Here is a 23,822-nt window from a genome sequence, read left to right as displayed (position 1 = left end):
TACTGGTACTGAAATATATAACGCCCTTGGCAGAGGCAGTAGTTAATGGTGTACTTCTTTTCTGCGTCTCTACTCACCCACAATAGAGAGAATTATCACCACAAAGTCAAAGATGTTCCATGCAACTGTGAAGAAATAACAACGGAGGGCGATGATCTTGATCAGGCATTCGGTGGTGAAGATCACGATGAACGCCAGGTTGATCTTGTTGAGGATGGTTTCCATGCGCTCGGACTGCTCGTCGGTTTCCACCATCATGGTCACCATGTTGACGATGATGAGCATCATGATCATGATGTCAAAGGCTTGCTTGGACACGAGATCGAAGAAGAAGGCTTGGAGAGCGTTCTAGGATTGGGAAATAGAAATGGCGATTATTAGTACAATATTATCGAGAATGTTAGCAGGCAGGGTTGGGGGTTATTAACACAAAATAAAATGTCTGCAAATGTCTGAAATATGTGTTACATTCGAGAATTATGTTATTTTACCGCAGGCCTTGGTATTGGCTTTTGAGGCTTTTTAGATCCTAACTTCTTCATAGCGTTGTAGTACTTCTTCTGTTCTTCAGTCATGAAGATATCCTGCCCACCTAAGTATAGGCAAAAACACCTAACATTATTTTTACAGAACAAGTTAAAAAATGATTTGTTGATCAACAGAAAGTGGCAAAAACAAGCTATTTCCTTCCAAATCGGGTCAGTTAGTATTTGCACAATAATAACGCGTTAACGCAAATTAGTTCTAATACAACTAATTTCTTTAACGTACCTTGCAATTTTTAGGTTGTAGCAGGCTCAGTTCCATTGGTAGATCCATTGGTACCAACCATGTTATACTAGCTTGTTGGGAAGGAGGTTAAATAACGCTCCAAACTTGTGCTAAATTTTGGCGAGGAAAAACTGGCAAGGCCATTTTCAAAGGGGTCCCTTGACCTCTGACCTCAAGATATGTGAATGAAAATGGGTTTTATGGGTACCCACGAGTCTCCCCTACAGACATGCACACTTTATGATAATCACATCGAGTTTGGGGCAAGTCATAGTCAAGTCAGCACACTGACACACTGACAGCTGTTGTTGCCTGTTGGGCTGCAGTTTGCCATGTTATGATTTGAGCATATTTTTTTATGCTAAATGCAGTACCTGTGAGGGCTTCTGGACAATATTTGTCATTGTTTTGTGTTGTTAATTGATTTCTTATAATAAATGTATACAAACATTTGCATAAAGTAAGCATATTTGCCCACTCCCATGTTGATAAGAGTATTAAATACTGGATAAATCAGATAAAACAGATAAAAAATGTGTGATTAATTTGCGATTAAATATTTTAATCGACTGACAGCCCTAATTTGCACACAATTCTTCATATTTGGTTTTGTGTGTACATGTAAAATATTTATTATCTGTGTAATTCTTTGTTACTGAACTGCTAAATTGCATCTATTTTTTCCAGGTACAGAATTACTTGCAAATACCAAGTGATCCGGGCCTGACGTCAGAGTTGCCAATACTCATCTTTCTTTTCTGCTGATTGAAATTGTCGATAATGACACCGATGAAGAGATTGAGGGTGAAGAAGGAGCCGAATATGATGAAGACGACAAAGTACAGGTACATGTAGATGTTGATTTCTCTGATGGGTTGTTCCTCCACCTGAAACCAAACAGTTTTATAAGTCAGCTGGTTACTGTAACATGTTTATGATGTAGGTCCTGGAAGGACATGGACATACTTACACCTCTTGAATCAACAGCTGCATGCATTATTTCCATCCATCCTTTAAATGTAGCCTATAATACAATAATACAAAGCATTACTGTCTGGGCATTGCATTGCATTGTGAATCATTGTCTTTATCTATAAAAAAACATTAGAAAAAATGTCTGATTCTTAAAAAAAACTCACCACTTGCAGAAGGGAAAGGTAGCCGAGTCCCACGTTGTCGAAGTTGACCTTCACTTTTGTCCAGTAGAACTGTGTGTCGTTCATAGAGAGGCACTCTGACTTGTTGTTGACCACAGAGACGCTGTGGATGAAGCCCGTCTTGTTCACGCACTTCCCGAACTTGCCAGCGAACAGGTTGACCCCCATGATGCTGAAGATGAGCCAGAAGATGAGACACACGAGCAGCACGTTCATAATGGAGGGGATGGCTCCTATGAGAGCGTTCACGACCACCTGATGAGCAACAGGGAAGATGCAGGTTAGTCTCACAGCACCGAGGTTCTCAATTAGTCTGGTTTCACGTCTCTTATTTAGCTCATGATCTGATAGTTGACTGACTAATCAGAATCAGGTTTATTGCCAAGTAGGTTTTCACATACAAGGAATTTGCCTTGGTGTTTAGTGCATACAATAAACATAGTAAGAGAAAATATAAGATAAACCTAAGTACTGCAACAGTCAAGAAACATACGTCAAATAGAAAAAAATTACAATAAAAATATGTGAAAAATATAAAATATGGACAATATATTTGTTTTAAAACTTAGTAATAATAATTTAGGTATGCAATTTGAACTTCTCAGGCAACAGATTAAAGCTGATTTAAATATCAGTGTATGTTTGTGTTCAATGCCTTTAAGGTTAAATGTAACTTGTGTAACTTTTGTCAAACTTCCTAAAGAAATCTCCGATGTTTAAGGGTAAATCTAATTAAGTGGAAATAGGCTACCCCTGTACGATTTGGACTTCAGCCATATCCGTTAGTTTCATAGTTATGACTAAACAAGACAAAGAGTCTACAGCAGGGGTGCCCAATACGTCGATCGCGATCTACCGGTCGATCGCGAAGGTAGTGTGGGTAGATCGCATGGCATTTAAAAAAAAAAAAAAAAAAAAAAAATTTTTTTTTTTTTTTTTTTAAATAGACGTCAGCCAACAAATTGCAACACTGTTTCACCTGAACTCATCTGGAATGGAGGATGAGATTTTGACACTACAAGCTGACATTCAGTCCAGGGCTCATGGACAGTTCTGGAACTTACTCACAGAGGAAAAGTACCTCAACATGAGGAAATGTGCTACCTCCTTGACTGCATTATTCGGCTCCACTTATTTATGCGAGTCAGCCTTTTCCCACATGAAGATTATTAAGTCCAAATACCATTCCACCTTGACTGATGATCATTTGGAAGTGTGCTTGAGGCTGGCTATCAGCAGCTACTGTCCGGACTATGCATCCCTGGCTGATTCCATTCAGTGCAAGTCATCAGAGTAAGGTAATGACAAAATGTACAGAGTTATATTGTACAATATGGGTTCATGCAGTTATGCAAGGTACACCAACATATATTGTACATATAAAGAATACTCAATATATTTATAAATAAATATATGTTTTGCATTTTTATAGTAGGTAGATCATTTTGACTTGGTCATTTTATAAGTAGCTCGCATGCTGAAAAAGTGTGTGCACCCCTGGTCTACAGCCATGCTAGCAGCTCTGTGACGATGTATTTAGGCACGGCGATACTTTGAGCTAAATGCTAACGTCAGCATGCTCACAATGACAACAATTTAGCGTGTTAATATTTGCTGATTAGCACCACAGACTGTAAATACAGATGGACGACGTGTCTCCACTTCCTCCCACTGTACAAAAGTGAAGCCAAAATATCCCGGATACAGGAGCTGCCATCTTGAGATTTTTACGTAATTTGGTGCGCAGTAGTGATCGGGGGGCTGCAGCCGCGGTATCAAAGTCCTGCCCACACACCCGCCCAAGCCAATCACGGCTGCAACTTGCTAGCGTGAGCCAGCTAGCTGTTAGATTAGCACCACGGTAGCTCTTTGGCTAAAAAGACACAACAACTAACCATAATATCTCTATAACTACATTTATGATCAAACTAACACATGTTCTATTACGCAGACTCGTGACGGAAAGTTAAAGTTACGTCTCCTCTCTCGTACAAAACCCGAGCCTCTGAGCTGTCAATCATGACGTCTCAGTCCCTTTTTATAGCATCAAATAACTAATTAAAGCAAAACTTATCAGAAAATTAACACTTGAACATAAATCAGCATGATAAGAACTACCTAAAATGACAGAAACCATATTTGGAAAAAATTATTTGACAAGTACTTTAACTTTTTAGTTTGGCCCGTGTCCCATCCGCTAACATGGAGGGGGCGGGGTTTATGCGCTATACTGCAACCAGCCACCAGGGGGCAATCCAGATGCTTTGGCTTCACTTTTGGGGAGCTGTCATGTTGTCTATCTTTACAAACAGTCTATGGTTAGCACTAGACAACAAAGTACAGCTGAGGCTGATGGCAAGTCATTAGTTTTGCAATACTTTGTTTGTAAACCAAGATTTTTGGTCGAGACATTTCACTCAAACCATAAATGCAAATCTCATGGTGGTGCGAGAGGAAAAGTCAAAGGATCACCAAAGTTATTAGGATTAATACTCTGGGCACCATGAATATCTGTACAAAATATCATGGCAATCCATCGAATAGTTGAGATATTTCAGTCTGAACCAAAGTGGTGGACCGACTAACTGACTGATTAACCGACTAACGTTGCCATCCCTAGAGCCATGCTGCTAGCATGGCTAAAAACTATCATCATCAAACAGTAAAATATACCTTGACCTGAACTTTATGTCACTCGCAAATGCAATGGGAATTTTTGTATAACTTGGAGATTATCCATTTATCAGATAGAATAATGAACAAACTAGAGTGAAAACATAATAATCCTGAGATTCATCAGCAAGGTACTAGTCAAAAGAAACTATATGACTTCAGTGTAGTTCAGAAAACACATTTCTCACCCGCATGCCTTCAAATCTGGACAGAGCTCTGAGAGGTCTCAAAGCCCGCAGCGTCCTCAGGGACTTGATCGCAGCAAAGTCGGAATATCCCAGTGAATTTGCTACCAGGCTGATCAAGGACACCTACATGGAGCGCAGAAAGACGTGTGTACTGTCAGAATCATAAAATGGATTAAAATATGTATGTCAGTTCTTGTTCTCATGTTTTAACCTTTAAACCTGGGGGGAAAGTAGCAATATCTTTTATATAATACAAGCGCAAGAACAAAAAACATTGTGTAAAGCACTGAATAAATAAAGGAACTGCATATATTTTTGTAGTGATTATATAACTTTCGAAGGAACAAATATAATACAATACCATAAAAAACAGGTAGAAACATTTGAAGAGCCATATTTGAGACTTTTTGTGTATTTGGGGACATTCCACAGTTAGGAACACAGTAATTTTTGAAGTTTAGATTTGGTTTGGTTGTAATCTTTTAGCAAATTTAGATCTCCACTCTATTCTACATCCAAAACAAACAAAACTAAATGGTATTCCGCTGTTGAATGACCCGTGGATGGCAGCTATGAATGAAAATGGCGTGATATAAATGAAAGAAATTCATGTCATGGTCGATGATGACAAAACACGGACAAGTATGCACATATGGACAAATAGTGTCTATGAATGCATACTCAGCTATATATGCATATACAATATGTATATATATCAAATAGAGTGAGTTTTATAAAGAATTTACATCTATCTTTGCCAAATTTGTTTCCCAATTTGAATCCAATTGATCCAATAACTTAAACTTAAAAAATAATTTAGGACTAATAACGTCCCAATGGTCTGAATTTCTTTATAAAAGTCTATTGACACGTGTGTTTGTCCAATATATCTAAAGAAGATTCTCAATTTATTCTCGGGACAAGAGAAGTCTTTGGCTCCAAGAAAGTACAGACGGAAAAATAAAATAAAACACTGTAAAAGAAAGTACGGTGGTAGTTTTCATAGAGAGAAACGAAAGGTAGGTAGTTGCAATTTTCAACAGGATTCGTCTTTTCTTCTGAACAGACATAACTAATAACACTCAGCACATGAATTAGACACAGTTTAGACATGAGCTCAACCGGTGCATTTTCTAAATTGACTAAAATGTCTGTTAAGCAACATTTTTGTATAGGTTTTATATGCTGTAGAAAGTACATCTTCTGTAGATAAACCTTAGAGTAAATGACACTGCATTTGTTTGTGATATAAAAGCCAAGGTCCTGAAGTAACAGATTCAAAGAACGACTGTTGAGGAACAGCCAACATTTTTTTTAAGCACATTTCATGAGAAGTGTTTGGAAACAAGACGGTGGCTTTTGATATCACGACAGAAAGCACTTACGAGTGAAGAAACACAGAAGCATTTGTGAGACAGATGCAAGTTTCCAATCCCAGAGCCCATACTCACCTGCGACCTGCTACAGTAACTACAACTTACCCTAACAATAGAGCGGTCTGTTGCAATCTGTGTAACAGCAGGTGAAATCAAAGTTGGATGACCGCTACAGAGCCACATCCATTTTACCCAACAGTTTACATGAAGAGTAACATGACTCCCATCGCTGGAGCACTACTTCTAATTTGTCTGGCAAAATCCTGGCTTAAAAGCAAATGTCAAATTGTTAGGGCTGTCAAAGTTAACGCGATAATAACGCATTAACGCAAATTAGTTTTAATGCCACTAATTTCTTTAACGCATTAACGCAAGTCAATCTTTTGGAGGTTGTAGCGGGCTCAGTTTTAAAGCTAGAGTGAAGATACTGGTATCATATAAAACTAGAAAGCCTAATGAATCCATTGGTACAACAATGTCATAATATCTTGTCGCAAAGGAGGCTAAATAACGCTCCAAACATACACTAAATTGTTGGCGAGGAAAAACTGGCATGGACATTTTCAAAGGGGTCCCTTAACCTCTGACCTCAAGATATGTGAATGAAAATGGGTTCTATGGGTACCCACGAGTCCCCCCTTTACAGACATGCCCACTTTATGATAATCACATGCAGTTTGGGGCAAGTCATAGTCAAGTCAGCACACTGACACACTGACAGCTGTTGTTGCCTGTTGGGCTGCAGTTTGCCATGTTATGATTTGAGCATATTTTTATGCTAAATGCAGTACCTGTGAGGGCTTCTGGACAATAGTTGTCATTGTTTTGTGTTGTTAATTGATTTCTAATAATACATATATACATACATTTGCATAAAGTAAGCTTACTTGCCCACTGCCATGTTGATAAGAGTATTAAATACTTGATGACTCTCCTTTTAAGGTACATTTTGAACAGATACAAATTGTGATTAATTTGCAATTAATCACAATTAAATAATCGATTGACAGCCCTAAAAATTGTACAATGTAACAACTATTTAGTGTGTGATTTATCTGTATGTTTCTAGTAAATCGGGTCGTGAAACAGTTGTGTGGAGTTTGTTTTAAAGAGGAGTAGCTGATTGATTTCAGTCATGAAGGTGGCCAGCATATTATGGATTGTTGAAGTGCTTTCCTGTAAATAATGATGACACTCACCAAGCTGTAAATCCCACAAACATGAAAAGCAACATTCAGAGTTACACTTCAACCTCAAATCTCAACATGTGATTTTTTTTTTCAATTACCAGCATCCTTTCATGTAGTGCAACAAAAACATGCAAAATGTTCGCTTACATCCACGATAAGAAAGTCGAGCCAGCACCAGTAGTTGGTGAAATATTTCTTGAAGCCGTACGCAATCCACTTGAGGAACATCTCCAGCACAAAGATGTAGGAGAAGATCTTGTCGGCGTACTCCAACACCACCTTTACGACTTTCCTCTTCTCGATGTAGATATCTTCAAATGCCTGCAGCAGAAGAGGGACAGCGGTGTGAGAAAACATCACATCACCACACCACACCACACCACATGAAGAAACAAAACTATTTAATTTCAGTTGAACTTAACTATAATACGAAAACAGTTGTTTTAGATACAGGAATTTGCATTACAGTTTTTCAACCATCCTGAGAAAACATGCTGCTGGCAACCAATGTGGGAAGGATGTCATTAAACTTCAGCCTTCAGTACCACAATGGTATTATTATACTGTAATCAGGCACTAAACAGAACTGGGAGCAGACACTGAAGTGAAGAAAGCATTTTCTATTACTTGCAGCCTATTGTTTTGAATTTACATTCAGTAATTACCTCTCTAAATAGCCTAGTAAGTGGCGGAGTCCGCCATTTACGCGCTGAATTTTTTGCAGGAAATGATGCATGTATGTAATCCAGTCTCACTGTTTACTGTTCACTCTCCTACAGTTGTATCAGAGTTGTATTAAAGGAGGACCTATTATGCTTTTGTGTCTTTTCCTTTTCCTTTAATGTGTTATATAGTTTTTTATGCATGTAAAAGGTCTGCAATGTTACAAAGTCCACACCAAGGAGAGTTACTTTCCCCCACAGAAACGCTGCTCCTGAACTGCCTGAAACGCCTTGATTGAAATCCCGCCTTTTCTTCCGTAACGTGGTGATGTCACCATGTAATACATTTACATAATACCTGCCTAGCGGCTAGTGTGGCACGCCCTCACGCAAATCTAGTTAGAGTGGAGCTTGAGCGGAGTCTGATGAGTTTGGTTCGGCTGACCAATCACAACAGAGTGGGCCAGCTGACCAATCAGAGCAGACTGGGCTTTTCTGGAGGGCGGGGATAGGGGCTCAAACAGAGCGTTTCAGACAGATGGTAAAAAGAGGTGATGCAGCACAGCCGATATGAGAAAAATAAAGCATTTTTTGAACATTAAAGCATGTAAACATGTTCTAGTAGAAACCCAAAATACAATGAATGAACCTGGAAATGAGCACAATAGGTCCTCTTTAAGTCACTGCTGGTGCAAACCATTTCTTGCTGCTGCTGCTTCACAATAAAAGAAATGAAATGAAATGCTATGCTCATGACATGATGGAAAAAGGACAATTTTTGACTGATTTCATTAATGAAAACAATAACATTTACACACCATAACAACAAATCAGTGCTTTAAATGTATTTCAAAATAAATTGCCTTATAATAAATACATAATAAATAGCGTCTGCCGTACCAGAGCCCCACTGCTGAGCAGGATCATGAAGATGATGAAAGTCTCAAACCAGCTGTGCTCCACAATCTGGTAGCAGGTCTTCCTCAGCCTCCACCAGGCCTGGCCCAGACCACGGCTGGTATCGATCTCACAGCAATGACAGTGCCTCATGCACACTGAGCGGGAAGGCAAACACAAAACCAGCACAGATTACACCACATAAAGGAACTTATAACATGTGAAATGATTAAAACAATAGCTTTGATTGTACTTTATATTAATGGTTTTACAGGGTTACAACTCTAAATTCTCACATTCTGGGAAGCACTCCTCCGGCTCCATACTCTCTTCAGCCAGCTCTGATAAGTTGTCCATCTCTTCTCCGGGCTTCCTCAGATCCACCGTGCTGCCCTCTGATAGGCTGACCAACTCCTAAATAGTGAGAAGTCTCACCATTACCAACAAATTTCTCACTTATATTTAACAGTGTATGAACCAATACTGAGTTGTTAAACATCTGTACAGCACAGAATACAGACGGATGAATTTTGTGGGTGTTTTCCATCCGCTGTCGAAGGCTAAACACCTGCTGTGACATCACTGGTTGGGGTGTGGCCATATGTGCAACATGCTTATAAGTTTAAAACCAAACAGAGCAGCGCAGCGGCGTTTTCCTGCCTTGTATTCAGTGTGGATTCATCCCATCAAAGCTAGCTCACCTAGATGTACTGCCTTGCTTTTCAATCTCTTCTGAGCCTTAATACAATTTTGATGAGATTTCCGTTTGTTGGAACAGCAACATATTTAACGTGATTTAAAGGACAGAGATGCAGCTTCAATCCAATAAAATGGTACAAAGTGTAATCCAGCATTAAAGAGCATCCGTAGGACCTGGAGACCAGATTACCAGCATTACCAGTGTTTGAAGAAGGAGCGGAATCAATGTGCACTGATGACATTTTAAGACAATTATCGCCACATGTATCCAGTTGCGATACATACACACACAGGCTGATTGCTCTTTTAAGTGATCTACTTTAACGCTTTATAAAACTACTTAATGAGCACAATCTTGCCATTTTTAGTGTGTATTCAAAGCTGTAAAATGTATCCTTCTTTACGGCCGAGCAGCTGCTGATGCCCAGTTAAGCTGATGGAGGACTGTTTTTTTTTTTCATTTCCATTTTCCCTTATGCCTAATTCTGATGTGGTGCGGAGCGGAGCACGGCAGGGAAATAGGAAGAGACAGACTGCAGCCCGCTCAGCTCAGCCTGGCCCTGCCTGGCTCTGCTCTGCTGTGTCACTTTAATCTGCTCTGTGAGGCCTGGCTCCACATCTGGCCTGCTGCTGTCTGCCTGCCAGAGAGGATGTGAGCAACACACCCTCCACCTCAACAAACCCCCCGGGCCCGACCCACAGGACACTGAGAGGTAGAGGAATCCAGGAGAAACAGGAAAGGAGTAAGGCAAGAGGAAGAAACAGGGAGCTTGATAGAGAGAAGCTGAGAGAGAGAGAGGGTGAGGTGGGTCAAAGGAGACAATAGTATCTTAATAAATGAAGGTTTGCGTTCCTCCGGTCTGTGAAATTTTGCAGATGCCATTAGGAGGACACAGAGGCACATGATTTTTTTCAGATTACCTGTCTCATGCATTACTGTCAGGATATAGTGACCATTCTATAAAAATAACTTTTTTTAATCATATTTTCAGCTTCTAAGGTGCTAAATGCGACATTGGGAGCATATCTATTGCCTCCGCACGGCTCTCAACATGGTGACAGCTAAACTGGCGGCTCATAAGTAACGGTCGGGACAACCGCCGTATGGGCGCAATGCAGAGCGGCGGCCGTGAGCTTGCGTGAAAGGGGCATGCTCAAATGCACGAACATGCACTAAAATCACGTGCAGCCGGCCAGGTGATGTAAAAGAAAGCATGGAGAAGCTCTGTTTACAACACACACAGAGGGAGAGTGACTTCATTCTCTGCTCAGGTAGACATTAATCCTCTATATCTTTACATAGACAATAGTTGTTTGCTGCTATATTAATGCTCTGGATGCTCTGGATAACACCGAGCTGGACTGATGAATCCTTAGAAAGAACTTTCGAGAACACTTTCTGGCAACATCTTCGGTACAGAGCCAGTAAACAACCTGCCACTAAAATCATGTCCTCCCGGTTCTAGGATCCTTTTCCATGATCTGTAACCACTTATCCTATTCAGGGTCGCGGGGGGCGGGGGGGCTGGAGCCGATCCCAGCTGACATTGGACAAAGGCGGGGTACACTCTGGACAGGTCGCCAGACTATCACAAGGCTGACACATTTTTACATTTGTCATTTTACAAAGTAAAAAGTACGACAACAATTTTAAAGCTTAACAAGAACAAAAACACTGTAGTTGCAAAAAAGAAAACCTTTCAAAATTTACTGTAGTTACCGTGTCAATAGTTTGTATGTAATGTGTAACTAATTGGGAAAGTAAAGACAGTGTTTAGTTTGTTTAGTACACTTCCAGTTAATTAAGCTTAATCATTTATAGTGTAACCGAGCGAGTCAGTCAACAGCAAGACAGAAGATATGCAAAAATGTGAAAATTGTCTATAAATGAACATTCAATTCAACATGAAGAATAAACTTCATAATAATAAATTAATAATAAATGAATATTTACTTGCAGCTGTTCCTTCAAGGAAAAGCCTATTTCCCCTATGATTACTACCAAATTACTGTACATAAATATTTTCAGGAAACAGCCTAGTACATTTTTAGGAACTTACGGACCCATCAAATAAAGCGTCAGCCATAATGCTTTTGGTATTGTATGTCTAACAAAGTGAAAGATGTAAGGCTGCTAGCTGTATTTACATTTGCTAAAATATATTTGAAATTCGTTGCAGTTTGTTGCCAGCATGGGATGCTGACGTTTCCAGACAGGAAGCATGAAAACAATCTGGATATGGTTCATTTAGATTCTCAAATCCACAGAAACCCATGTCAAACACAAGGGGGATAAGCACAACAGAAGTAGAATTAACTTGCTTCTTGCTTTGACAATAATGATTCTGATGTGAAATTTCTGACTATGTTGCTTCTGGCTTCACCCAAAGCAGTGATGTAACAGCAGTAGTAGCGGTTTCCTACTAGCTGTTCATTTTATCACAAAAACTATTTAGGTAGATAACACCATCCAAAGACCACTACAATAGTAAACCATTCAGTCCAGTGTAAACACACATATCTGGAGGTGAAAAACTCACCGGTTTGTTGTCTTCATCCTCTGACGACTCCGAAATCTCCTCCTCCTCGAGGAACTCCACATCGGACTCTCCGGGCGCGATGGGAACAATGACAGTCAAGTTGGGGTTTGTCATGTAGCTGTCCCCCTCTGGTATGAGGTACTTCTCTCCGTAGCGTCCAAAAATCCCACCATTGCTTTCCACGTGATTTCCAACCAGCTTGATGGCCTGACTGACTTCTTTGGCCTTCTGCCTCCGACGCTTCAAGCCGCGGTTGAAGAGGTTGCCGATGCACGTGGAGAGCCAGCAGAAACCAGAGTGGATGCGGGCGATGGCGATCTGGATGTTGTTTAGATCGCCGTCTTCGTCCGGAGCAGATAGGTTGTCGGAGCTGAAGGAGCTGAGCAGCAGGGCCAGAAAAAGATTCAACACCTGTTGACGAACAAATGTTTATGTTACATTGGGAGAAATATCAGAACATTGTTATAATTTTGTAGCCTTTTAGCCTGAATATGGCAGAAAATGCTGTATTGACATTGTGCTTATGTCAACATTTATCTTTCTTTACTAATCAGAGCGTAGTTTAGCCTGCAAGCTAAAGCTAAGATCACCTAGTGCATGACATGACCTCCAATATTTTGTACACACTGGCAAATCCTGCATTGTAAATTCAGGAGGATATCCTACCCAGATATACTCATGCACATATGGCTTCGGCTGCTTTCAGCCACACTGAACTCAAGGTTCCAAGCATCCACCTCCCAAGTAATCTGTCTACTAGCTTAGAGAGCAGCAGCATCAAGCACATCTCTGTGCAGCAGCAGCAGCAGCAGCAGCGTGTGTGTGTGTGCGTACTGCCTGTGTGCATGTGTGATGTGCACAATTGGTAAGGATCATCTTTAGCCACTGAGCCAGTCAGAGATGGGGAGCATGAGCAGATGATTAGTGATGAATGCCCTCCGGCCTTCTCGCCCCTAAGCATCCTGGATAATCCCTTGGATAAACAGCTTTCCCACGATTCATGTGCAGTGGAGGTTTCTGTCCATTAAACTCTATAAGAAGCGCTGTTGTGATCTTTGCCCTAACAACAGGGTCACTGAAGGTGTTTGTATCCGGTAATTGTCAAACTAGAGAAATTATTATGCGCTCTTTTAGTCTGGTTCCACCCGTTAGCTGCGAGCTGCCGGCTCAAACGTTGCCATGTTGAGAGCCATGCGGAGGCAATCCAATCTCGCATTTAGCACCTTTAACACTAGAAATTCTTAGTAATTTTTTAAACAAGTCTTGTGCACAGAAATTAATAAAAACAAGCTGATAAACGTATAAAAGTAATCAGAGTAATGGTATATTATTTACTGTAGAAGCTGTCTCTTTGTTACCATGACTACAGACCACCGGAGCTTAGTTTACCGTAGTGTACCGGAGCTGAAAGACTTTCTCCTGTACCATGTAAAGACATAACTGCAGGTGGGATGATTAAAAATGCTGTGATTAATTAATATTGTCATCTGTCTACTCAAATAAAGTTTGACTGTGAAACAGAAATGTGTTGTGTTGCTTACAGTCATTTTTACCTGTACTCTTCTACATGCATGACATCAAATATGTATAATATATAAATATCACCTGTTTAAACAGTGTAATTACATGAAGCCTTTGTGAAAGAACATGTTATATTTAGATGATGGGAGTACAGGAGCAGACTTTGCTCATATTTACGAGGTGGACTGAGAGTCAGGCTGTGGGCGGGGTCACCTCTGCAGGTTCTGCTCCTGGTTCTCTACGTTCTACCAGGAAACCCTTACATGGCTTGCAATTCTCTAATGACGTCAGAAGAGAAGGAAAAGCTGCAAAGTGATTTTCAACACCCATTTCCGGACAAACGGAGCAGGAGAAAAAGAGAGAGGATGGTCTTTTATGATACTATGGTGACTTGTAGACACACTGGGGACAGATATTGATGTTTAAAAGACATGGAAAAGTGCATTTTGCACAATAGGTGAACTTTAAGTTTGAGCAGATAAACACACTGTTTAATCTATTCCTTACACATCCGCTCTTAGGTTTTTGACATTTTGTTACTGTATATATTGTCAGGAAATACATAACTATGCTATTATGTGTCCGAAGATATTTTAGTTTAAATAGCCCCATCTATAGAGCTGCATGAAAAACAGTGTCAGTCATCATCCAGGCAAGGAGTTACAAAAATTGTAGAGTTAAAAAAAAAAAAAAGGTTTTAAAACATTTCTGACAGATACATTTCAGAGCATAGGATTAAATGAGGAATAAACTAGCATTTAATGGCAGAGGGAACAGAGGGCATGCTGGGAACAGGTGTTTGAACCATATCCAACACACTCAAAGCCTTGCTCCATTTTTTAAAAAGCCTGTCAGGGTTTGTGTACAAACAGAGCTGTCATACAGATTAACTCCTTTCTACAGAAACAGCTGCATACAATGATGTACACGCTGCGTTTCATCCCATGTGAAACTCGATACCTGCCTCAAAAGGCTTGAGCAACAGCGAGAGCACTACGTGGCCTTGGCTGATCCTTTGTACGGCACTTAGGTCACAATTTCTCCCATAAGGTTTAGTTCATTAGCAGTGGATAAAACATTCAGCCCTGTTGGACATGAGACCGCGGTAAAGCCGCTCCTAGCGTAGAGTGTGTCGGTTGAGGCTACGGTTTGCACGACAGCATGTGCAGATAATACATATCTTACTTAGGAGGGTAAATAGATGGTTTATATGTCGTCCAGACATGATCTGTTTTGCAGCCTGCTAATGCTAATCTGCAAGACAGTTAGCATGACGCCGTGACACAACCACGCTCTCGGTGACAAGCGCATGTTCAAGAGCACTGAAAAAAAAATGCACAAACCACTGTGGCCACACAGATATCTGAATTTGCAAAAATATATCACGCCAAGGCATCAACAACTGTTCCGAGGATGTCCCATCCTCATAATATGGAATCACTAACCCTCATTGGTAATCCCTGATTACTCATGACATCATCATTTGGATTACAGTGGTTGTATTGACGTGCAATTGCATTTCTCTCTAAGCAGACTTCCTGTTATCATATGCTGTGAAAGGCTGGTGATAGTCTGTATTTTTGTTAATGTCAAACAAATCCGATAAAAAGACAAAAATGCGTTTGTTTGTCTGTCATCCCCCGGCCTGTTTTTGGCTCTCAGTCCCACTGGTTCCTCCTAAAGATGTAAATTGGTCACACACATACAATTTCACTTTAAAAAAAAGGCTAAATAATCTCCTTAAACAGCAGGGCACTGTGGATTTTAGCAAATGTTACCGCAGTAAATGGTGCTTTTGTTTGGGGCCAATTTTCAGCTGCAGACTCTGTGTGCTAGCAAGTATTTTTTTTTAAATATTGAGCTCAACAGTGATCGTCCACTTTTTGAACGGCCCGGTTACGTAAGTGAATTTCGCATTCATTCACTCCGTTGATGTTTCAGAAAATCCTTACATAAAGAGTTTTAAGCATAACCAAGCCAACCACATACGAGATGAATTGTGACCGGGCAATTTAGAGTCAACCATTAACCTAACCTGCATGTCTTTGGACTGTGGGAGCAAGCCGGGGAACCACAGTCAATACTGTTGGTGTAAAATGAGATTTGTTTTTGTGAAGATTTGTGTTCATTGAAAAAATGTACATAATAATAATAAGAAATCTTCACATTCAATGTTGGTTTTGGTGATGGGCTTTGTTGAAAGAGATTTTTAAAACATAAATATCCAATAAAATACTCACCACCAAGTTCCCTATGACCATGACCAACATGAACACCAGGATACAGAGGGGCTGCCCGGCCACTTCCATACAATCCCACATGGTCTCGATCCATTCGCCGCACAGCACCCGGAACACGATCAGGAAGGAGTGGAAGAAGTCCTTCATGTGCCAGCGCGGCAGCTGACAGTCGATGGCGATCTTGCACACGCAGTCCTGGTAGTTCTTGCCAAACAGCTGCATGCCCACCACGGCGAAGATGAAGACGATGATGGCCAACACCAGCGTGAGGTTCCCCAGGGCGCCCACAGAGTTGCCGATGATCTTGATGAGAGTGTTGAGGGTGGGCCAGGATTTTGCCAGCTTAAAGACTCGTAACTGATGAAGAGAGCGGAGCGATGAAAACAAATGACGCTGCATCTTTAAAAGAAACTGTGTTTGAATTTGATGTTGGATTATAAAATGTTCTAAACTTCAGAATTTAATCCTTTCCTTTCCTGTCAAAAAATAACAATGAAAAAGCACAATTTATAAAAAAAAATATACAGGTACATGAGTGAGAGTTAAAGTTTTCTGTTACCAGTCTGAAAGATCGCAGGACAGACATCCCCCCTACATTGGAAAGACCCAACTCCATCAGGCTGAGGCAAACAATGATGCTGTCAAAGATGTTCCAGCCCTGTTGAAAGTAGTAGTAGGGGTCCATGGCGATCAGCTTCAGCACCATCTCAGCAGTAAAGATCCCTGTGAAAACCTAGAACACATACAGAGGGACATAAAACCAGTAAGATGCGGCAAAAGTAACACAAAACATCCTATTCAAGTGGAATATTACTTATTGTATTTCTTTACTTAACGCTGCACTTATTCATATTTGTACATTAACAATGGGATTATGTGAAAGGTGTCGCTTGAAGTGACCCACAGATAGTTACCACCCGACTCTGCAGTTCCCCTCAGTGTGCGTTTTAGTGTCTTTTATCTCTTTTTTTTACTTTTTTTGGCCCGCAAATCCACAGTACTGTTTGGTTCAGTATCACTGCTCCTATCGACCATGTTTCCAGCAGCAGGCAAGCTCTGATAAACCCACAATACACTACTGGCCCAGCATCAAACAACAGACAGACAAAGTTAGCAACTAGCTGGTGAACATAGTGGAGCATTTAGCAGCTAAAGAGCCAGATATTTCCCTCAGGAGTTGGTGGAGACCAAAAACAGAGCAAGAAGGAGATTGAATATTGGACTTATATTCATCAAGTTGCCAGAAACATGACTCTAATTGAATGATAATGCTGCTAGATGGTTAAATAAGCAACTGTTTGCTAACACATAGCCATAAGAACTTAATAAAGTGATAATGTGCCAGTGTTGTCTTTATAGGTTGTTCCACTGCCCCCAAGTGGCCTAAAAATCAATGAATGCATATAAAAATGGTTGATTGGAGAGATATGACCCCGGGTTTCAATATAATTTTACAACGTAATGTATAAGGGCGAACAACACAAGCATTGGGACAGGATATGAACAACTCTCAAGCCTAACCATATTACTATAAGTCTAAACAAAGAGCAGTGGTTATTACCCAGACTGTGAACTGTTTCTTTTACAATTAATTCAATTCATCAGGTGAACTCTAACACGACTACAAATGAATGCTAATGTTGCTCTGTATTTGCTGGATCTATAAATAGGCAACTGTTTGCTAACAAGTTCCTCGTAACAACTGTATAAGATGAAATGTCATTGATGGTTGTTCCGCTGCCCCAAATTGGGCAAAAAAGATCAAATACTGCAGTTTTAAGTGTGTTTCAGTTGAGCTTTAGCTCTCTGAGGTACAGGTCTAGTCAAGAGAGGTACAGGTCCAAGTTCAAGAGAATATATCAAGAATATTTCAAAATGTCCTTCACTTGTTCCTTAGCTACCAAATTTCATAGAAATCTTTTAAGAAGAAGAACAAGTAATAAATAAGAAAGTATTACTTCTATTTATCTTCTTTTAAGTAGGTTTTCAAACTTGAAGACACTAGCAGGCTCTATAATTTACCAGTAGGGGGAGATGGCAAAATACAGATTAGGGAATCAGTTCCACCTCCTGCTAAAAATACTCCCTCTTACCAAAGATAATCGCAAATAGTCTAAAGCAGAACGTTTGACAAAGGATCAACATGACTCTATTTGACCTTAAGTCCAGCACAGCACTGGCTATAAAAAACCTGTGCCTGATATAGAAATTCATTATCTGAATGAATGCTTTCCTCTTTACTTCCTTCTCAGTGAAGCTTTCAGTCCTCTCCACTGCTAACCCAACAGCACTTAGGAGAGAGTGTGTCAAATGCTGGAAACCTGCCCACCCCTATCATTAAAAGCCCCTTACCAGATTGCCCACGAAAAGCATTGTGTTGAACTCATCAGTCATGGGGTAGTGCTCCATGGCCATGAAGAGGGTGTTCAGCACAATGCATATGGTGATACCCAGATCCAGGAAAGGGTCCATCACCATGTACTTCACCCACTCTTTCATCTGCAGCCACCAGGGGCAGGAGTCCCATATCAGGTACTTCTTGGCGAATGTGTACCAGCAGGGATGGCACTTTTGCCTCGACACCTCCAGCTCTGCAAAGAGACATCAAGGTGAGCTATTCATTTGCAGCCTTTCGTTCAATAGGTTGTAATCGGTTGTAATCTCGGGGCTCAACGTAGTGAGAGCTAGAAGAGCGATCTTCAAAGGAAGAGTTTGGGTGTTTTGAAGTGGGGTTGTATGAGGTACTTATCTATAGTCAGTGTATTACCTACAGTAGATGGCGGTCGGCACGCCCCCAGCTTGGAGAAGCAGACAGGAGTTACCGCACGGAACCAAATCAATGTACTGCTGTGGATATGTATTTCCTAAAGTTTAAGTGTACGCTATATTTGGAATACTTGCTGTCAGACAGCTCTTTCGATGGGGAACTGAAGCTGTTATATCCATCCATGTTCTCGCCAAAACCACCAGACCCCATTGAAAAAAACCCAGTAATGTTTACCTCACAGAACACTGGAGTTGCTGGTCACACAAAGGCAGTGGTAGACCAGGAATCCCCGTGTTCTGCAAGGTTAAAATTAAGTTTTTTCCAATGGAGTCTGGTGGATTTTCCGAGAACATAGATAACGGCTTCAGTTCTCTGTTGGAAACGCAGACTGTATAGCTGTCTCATGGCAAGGTAAACCTGCAAAAATATTGTAATCATAGTGTACAGTTAAACTGATATGGATTTCTTAAGTGAGCCTTTCTTTTAGGTGGCTAAAATAAGTTTTGCTGCCGGCCTCGACTATAGCAGCACATTGCTTTGGTTCCGTGTGATAACTCTTGTCTGTTTCTCCATCTACTGTAGGTAATATACTGACTATGGATAAGTACCTCATTCAACCCCACCTCAAAACACCCAAACTATCCCTTTAAAGGAATAATTTTTAACATTTTGCTTTGCTTTTACAAGCTTAGCTTAGTAAAAAGACTGGAAACAGAGGCAATCAGCTAGCCTGGCTCTGTCCAAAGGTAATAAAATCACTAATTAACACGTTAAATCTTGTTTGTTTAGTCCATGCAAAAACAGTACAAAAGTGTAAAAATGACAAATTATAGTTTTACGAGCTGTTATAGTGACAGGAATTTAATGCACCCGGCCAAGAAATAGTCTGGCCAATTTTAGACTTTAAATAATTAAACAAGCATGGTCTAACATATTAATTAGTTGGCTTTAGAGGTGGATTTTGATGCTTTAGACAGAGTCAGGCTAGCTGTTTCCCCTTGTTTCCAGTCTTTGTACTAAGCTAAGCTAACCAGCGGCTGGTTAGAGCTTTATAATGGTACAGACATAAAGTGGTATCGTCCTTCTCATCTAACTCTCAGCACAAAAGCAAAAAAGCAAATTTTCCCAAAATCTCTTTAATATTCAAAAGGACTCACCCCCCATGGCATCGCTGAAGAAGCTGACAGAGCTCAGCCCTCTTTTCCGTTGCACTGGAGGAGCCTCAGTCACTGTCGGGGAAGGCTGTAGGAAAAGTCTGTTAGCGGTGTCCTCCAAACTGGTGGGCTTCTGGTAGACAGAAAACACCCTAAAATGAAATACTTTCTTCTCCTTTTGTTAATTAAGATCTTTTCACTCTTGCAGGATTTTCTAATTACACACAGGCTTTTATCACTCACTGTGTCTTCCCTGACCCTCTCCATGCTGTGAGCAGGCATGGAGGTGGGAGTATGTAGGCCCAGAGTGGTGACTCCGTTCTGGTCCAGGGAGATGTTGAGCCGCCCATTGATGTTGAGGCTGGGGGTGAAGATCTGGGAGCAGTGGCTCCGCACGCTGCCCGTCCTCCTCTTCCAGGGCGTTGCTGTTGAACTGGTGCGACTCCTGAAGGCGTCCCCGTGAGTGCTGTACTCGTCGTCCCCGAAGTCGGCCTCCGAGTTGTTGCGCGCCCGGAAAGAGCTGAAAACGCTGACCTGGCTTCCTCTCCTGGTGCTGAGGGGGTGAGAGGAGAGCGTGGCCAGCAGAGGGTGGACCGGGAGAGGAGACAGAGGAGGCTACACAAACACAGAGGATACATTAGCTCCTGTGGCTTTTCGTAAGAACATCAAAGATTGGATTAGAGTGTGAATGTTGGGTGATGTACCATTGGCTCATCCAATGGGTCAATGTTCTCTTCAGCAGCTTCCTCTTCTGTTTCCTCTGACAACGCCCTGTGCGATCTTCTTCTCCTGCTGCTGCTTCGACGTATGCTGCCTGTCTTCAGACAGAATGGAGACAACTCTGGGGACAACGCTGAGTCTGCATCCTGTGTTTGTTGTAGTCTTTTTGCTAACTTCACACAGAAAGGAATTATGTTTAGGAGATTATTTTTTGTTTGTCCTAAATTGAAAAGCACACATGAAAATCCTTGCTGACTGTCCGTGTTGCACCTACTCTTTGCTCTCTGCGAAGGTGCTCCATAGCCAGCTGAAACTCCCTCTCCTTCTGCCAGGCCTCAGCGATGGTTGCCTGATTCTGCTCCTCGTAGGCCATGGCCACTACAGCCAGGATGAGGTTGACCAGGTAGAAGGAGCCCAGGAAGATTACCAGCACGAAGAAAACCATGTATGTCTTCCCTGCTGAGCGCAGCGTCTGAGGGAGCGGACATCAAATCAATACAATCAAATTCACATGTTTAAGGAAATTTCTGATCTTTTTAAAACCTGAGTCATGTTTTTGTAGTTTTGGCATAATGTTTGCTCATGGACAACGTTTTACTATGATTCTGTTACATAAAGACATCCAAGATAGAAAGCAACAGGCAGTCTGATAATAAGAGGTAAACAAATCCTCAGTTTTATCATTTTTATCTTAATCACTCATTCTGTCAAAAATGTCTGTAACTAAAGCCATTATAGGTGTTCATTGAATTGTAACTCTATTTTGGTCTCCACCAACTCCTGAGCTAAATTTCCGGCTCTTTAGCTGCTAAATGCTCCACTATGTTCACCTGCTAGTCGCTAACGTTTTCTGTTTGCTGTTTGGTGCTGGGCAGGTAGTGCTCAGTAAGATAATCAAAACAAAACAAGTGCTTGCATGCTGCAAATAAGATTGATGAATGAAACAATAAAGTTATTGGTCGCAGAATCAAAACAACGAGCTAAAAGATGCTGAAACTCTCCGTAGAGCTGAAGGGAACTGCAGAGTCAGATGATAATTGTCAGTGGGTTTGTCACTATGAGCGACCCCTTTCACATTAAACATATTAAACACTAACCCACTGTTAATATAAAAACATAGATTTTTTATCATCACTGCAGTTTTAATCTTTTGTTTACACTTAAAGTGGTTTAGATGGTAAAAATAGAGTATTATTATTATTACTATTACTATTAACCTCTTAACAATCCGCCAGCCCGCTGGTTGGCACGGCCGCTATTCTGTCATGCAGAGGTTGTAGAAGGTTTAGTCTTAAAATTAGAGTGAAGATGAAACTAAAAAACCTAAGGAATCGATTGGTACCAACCATGTCATGTTAGCTTGTCGGGAAGAACGCTAAATAACGCTCCATGGAAAAGAAAAACTGGCATTGCCATGTTCAAATGAGTCCCTTGACCTCTCACCTCAAGATATGTGAATGAAAACTCTGAGATGAGCAGAGTGAAAACTGTATCTTATTAAATAAACAGTTATTGACAAACTGCATAATTTGCCGTTGAAAAAAGTTAATATATCACAACGTAATAATGTTTAAAATCACAATAAGATCATACCATGACTTAAGTATCGTGATAATATCGTATCGTGGGACCTCTGGTGATTCCCACCCCTAACACAAACTGAATGCTCCTTTAATCTGCATTATTTGACATTCATTGAGTAGAACTATTGTATTCTACTATGTATTTAAAAGATGGATTATTATTCACCGGGCGGAGCAAACCATCACACAATATTGGTATATTCAAAATGAGATTCAAAAACTGCACCTGGTGAAACAGTTTTTCCCAGTAGTCTTGTGTCATGAGTCGGAAGAGGGCCAGAAAAGCCCAGCCGAAGGTATCAAAACTGGTGTAGCCGTAGTTTGGATTCCTCCCTACTTTTAGGCAGTCAAATCCATCTGGACACTTCCTGTAATGCACAAACAGTTGAAAGGCGGAGGACAGATGATTATGGGGCAACACTGATAAACAAAGGATGTGCACAATTAAATCAATGGCAGCTGGGAGCAGATATAGCTGTTGTAGCGTGCGGGCTGCTTTGCCGGAGTTAAAAACATCTCCAGTATCTACATGTATCCCCGTGGCCTTTGAATCCAAAGGGGAGAGGAGCGGATGAGTGAGTAAGTACATGCGCTGCTATCAACACCATTATTTCAACTGAAGAGGGCACTTGAAATTCGCTCCAGGCAGGAGCACTAAAATGCACCGCAGCAAAAGGGATTACGCTGAGCCAGATGGATATCAAATTGCAGTTCAAAAAATGTTTTCATGCCTGCATCTCTGATCTTCATTGTCATGCAGCATAGTGGCATTACAGCAAATATTTAAGTCCAGCAGCTGAGAACAAGCTGGACTGCCATGTCAATCTGAGTGCAGAATAATTTCGTAATGGCTGGGAAACAGCTGGGCGGCATAGCGCTGCTGTGAGAACAGCTGTAGATGTCACCAACCAGCCAGCTAAGCAGGACTGCTCACTAATATCCAACAGCGAGGACAGAGGAGGCTGCGTGAGGCCAGCGACATCTTCCTGTCAGGCAGTTTTCCTTCCCTCTGCTGTACTACACTGCTCAACCTGTCAACGATCTGTTCACTGCTTTTACTCAATACTGAATTGTATATTTTAGCCCTTTAACTATATCTTGTTTTATGAATTACTGTTGACCATTTTTCAAAGCATAACATGTGTATTTTGATGCCCTACACCTCCTAGGAAGCTTTTTTTTAATGAATTCCTAATAATAATAATAAAAATGTATTCCAGGACACTCTGTTGACCTTTTTAATGTAAAAGAATGACTAAATTTACATGATTTCTCAACATAGTTTGTGAGCTTGATCCAGTTATCTTTTCCTGATTTGTTCAATATATTAAATCACCCATCTAAGCAACACCCTGAAACGATGAGTCGATTAATCGAAGAATATTAACAAACAGCTATTTTCATAACCGATTAATCATTTCAGTCATTTTTCAAGCAAAAAGACCAAACATTTTCTTTTCTGTAAATTGGAAATCCTAAGATTTAGGACTGTGTGTTGTTCAACAGCTGGTTGGTTTGTTGTGTGTCAGCATTTTATGACTTTTTATCGATATATTTTAAGCTATTAATCTGGAAAACTAATCTGCAGATTAATTGAAAATGAAAATAACTGCTGCAGCTCCATTTATTTACATACTATAATCTAATTAATGGAAAGAAATGGCTGCATGGAAAGTATGAAATC

General features: G+C 40.7%; 1 protein-coding gene across 1 annotated transcript in view; it reads right to left on the bottom strand.

Annotated features, from left to right (window-relative positions):
- Positions 1-23,822, bottom strand: part of LOC141776667 (sodium channel protein type 5 subunit alpha-like) — a 49,530-nt gene that overhangs the window by 4,234 nt on the left and 21,474 nt on the right. Inside the window, exons 9-26 of the mRNA XM_074650409.1 lie at positions 22,365-22,506; positions 20,830-21,027; positions 20,540-20,728; positions 20,060-20,450; positions 19,839-19,910; positions 18,267-18,505; positions 16,474-16,647; positions 15,915-16,271; positions 12,154-12,564; positions 9,211-9,328; positions 8,918-9,072; positions 7,503-7,676; positions 4,790-4,912; positions 1,911-2,183; positions 1,742-1,795; positions 1,517-1,658; positions 492-592; positions 78-348 (exon numbers count right to left, since the gene is read on the bottom strand). Coding sequence (XP_074506510.1) covers positions 78-348; positions 492-592; positions 1,517-1,658; positions 1,742-1,795; positions 1,911-2,183; positions 4,790-4,912; positions 7,503-7,676; positions 8,918-9,072; positions 9,211-9,328; positions 12,154-12,564; positions 15,915-16,271; positions 16,474-16,647; positions 18,267-18,505; positions 19,839-19,910; positions 20,060-20,450; positions 20,540-20,728; positions 20,830-21,027; positions 22,365-22,506 — 3,584 coding nt within the window. The remainder of the gene's footprint in view (positions 1-77; positions 349-491; positions 593-1,516; positions 1,659-1,741; positions 1,796-1,910; positions 2,184-4,789; positions 4,913-7,502; positions 7,677-8,917; positions 9,073-9,210; positions 9,329-12,153; positions 12,565-15,914; positions 16,272-16,473; positions 16,648-18,266; positions 18,506-19,838; positions 19,911-20,059; positions 20,451-20,539; positions 20,729-20,829; positions 21,028-22,364; positions 22,507-23,822) is intronic.

This window comes from Sebastes fasciatus, chromosome 11, assembly GCF_043250625.1.
Source record: "Sebastes fasciatus isolate fSebFas1 chromosome 11, fSebFas1.pri, whole genome shotgun sequence".
In the NCBI taxonomy this organism is placed as follows: Eukaryota; Metazoa; Chordata; class Actinopteri; order Perciformes; family Sebastidae; genus Sebastes; species Sebastes fasciatus.
The sequence above is the reverse complement of the archived record's forward strand: the minus strand, read 5'-3'. Positions and strand labels throughout refer to the sequence as shown.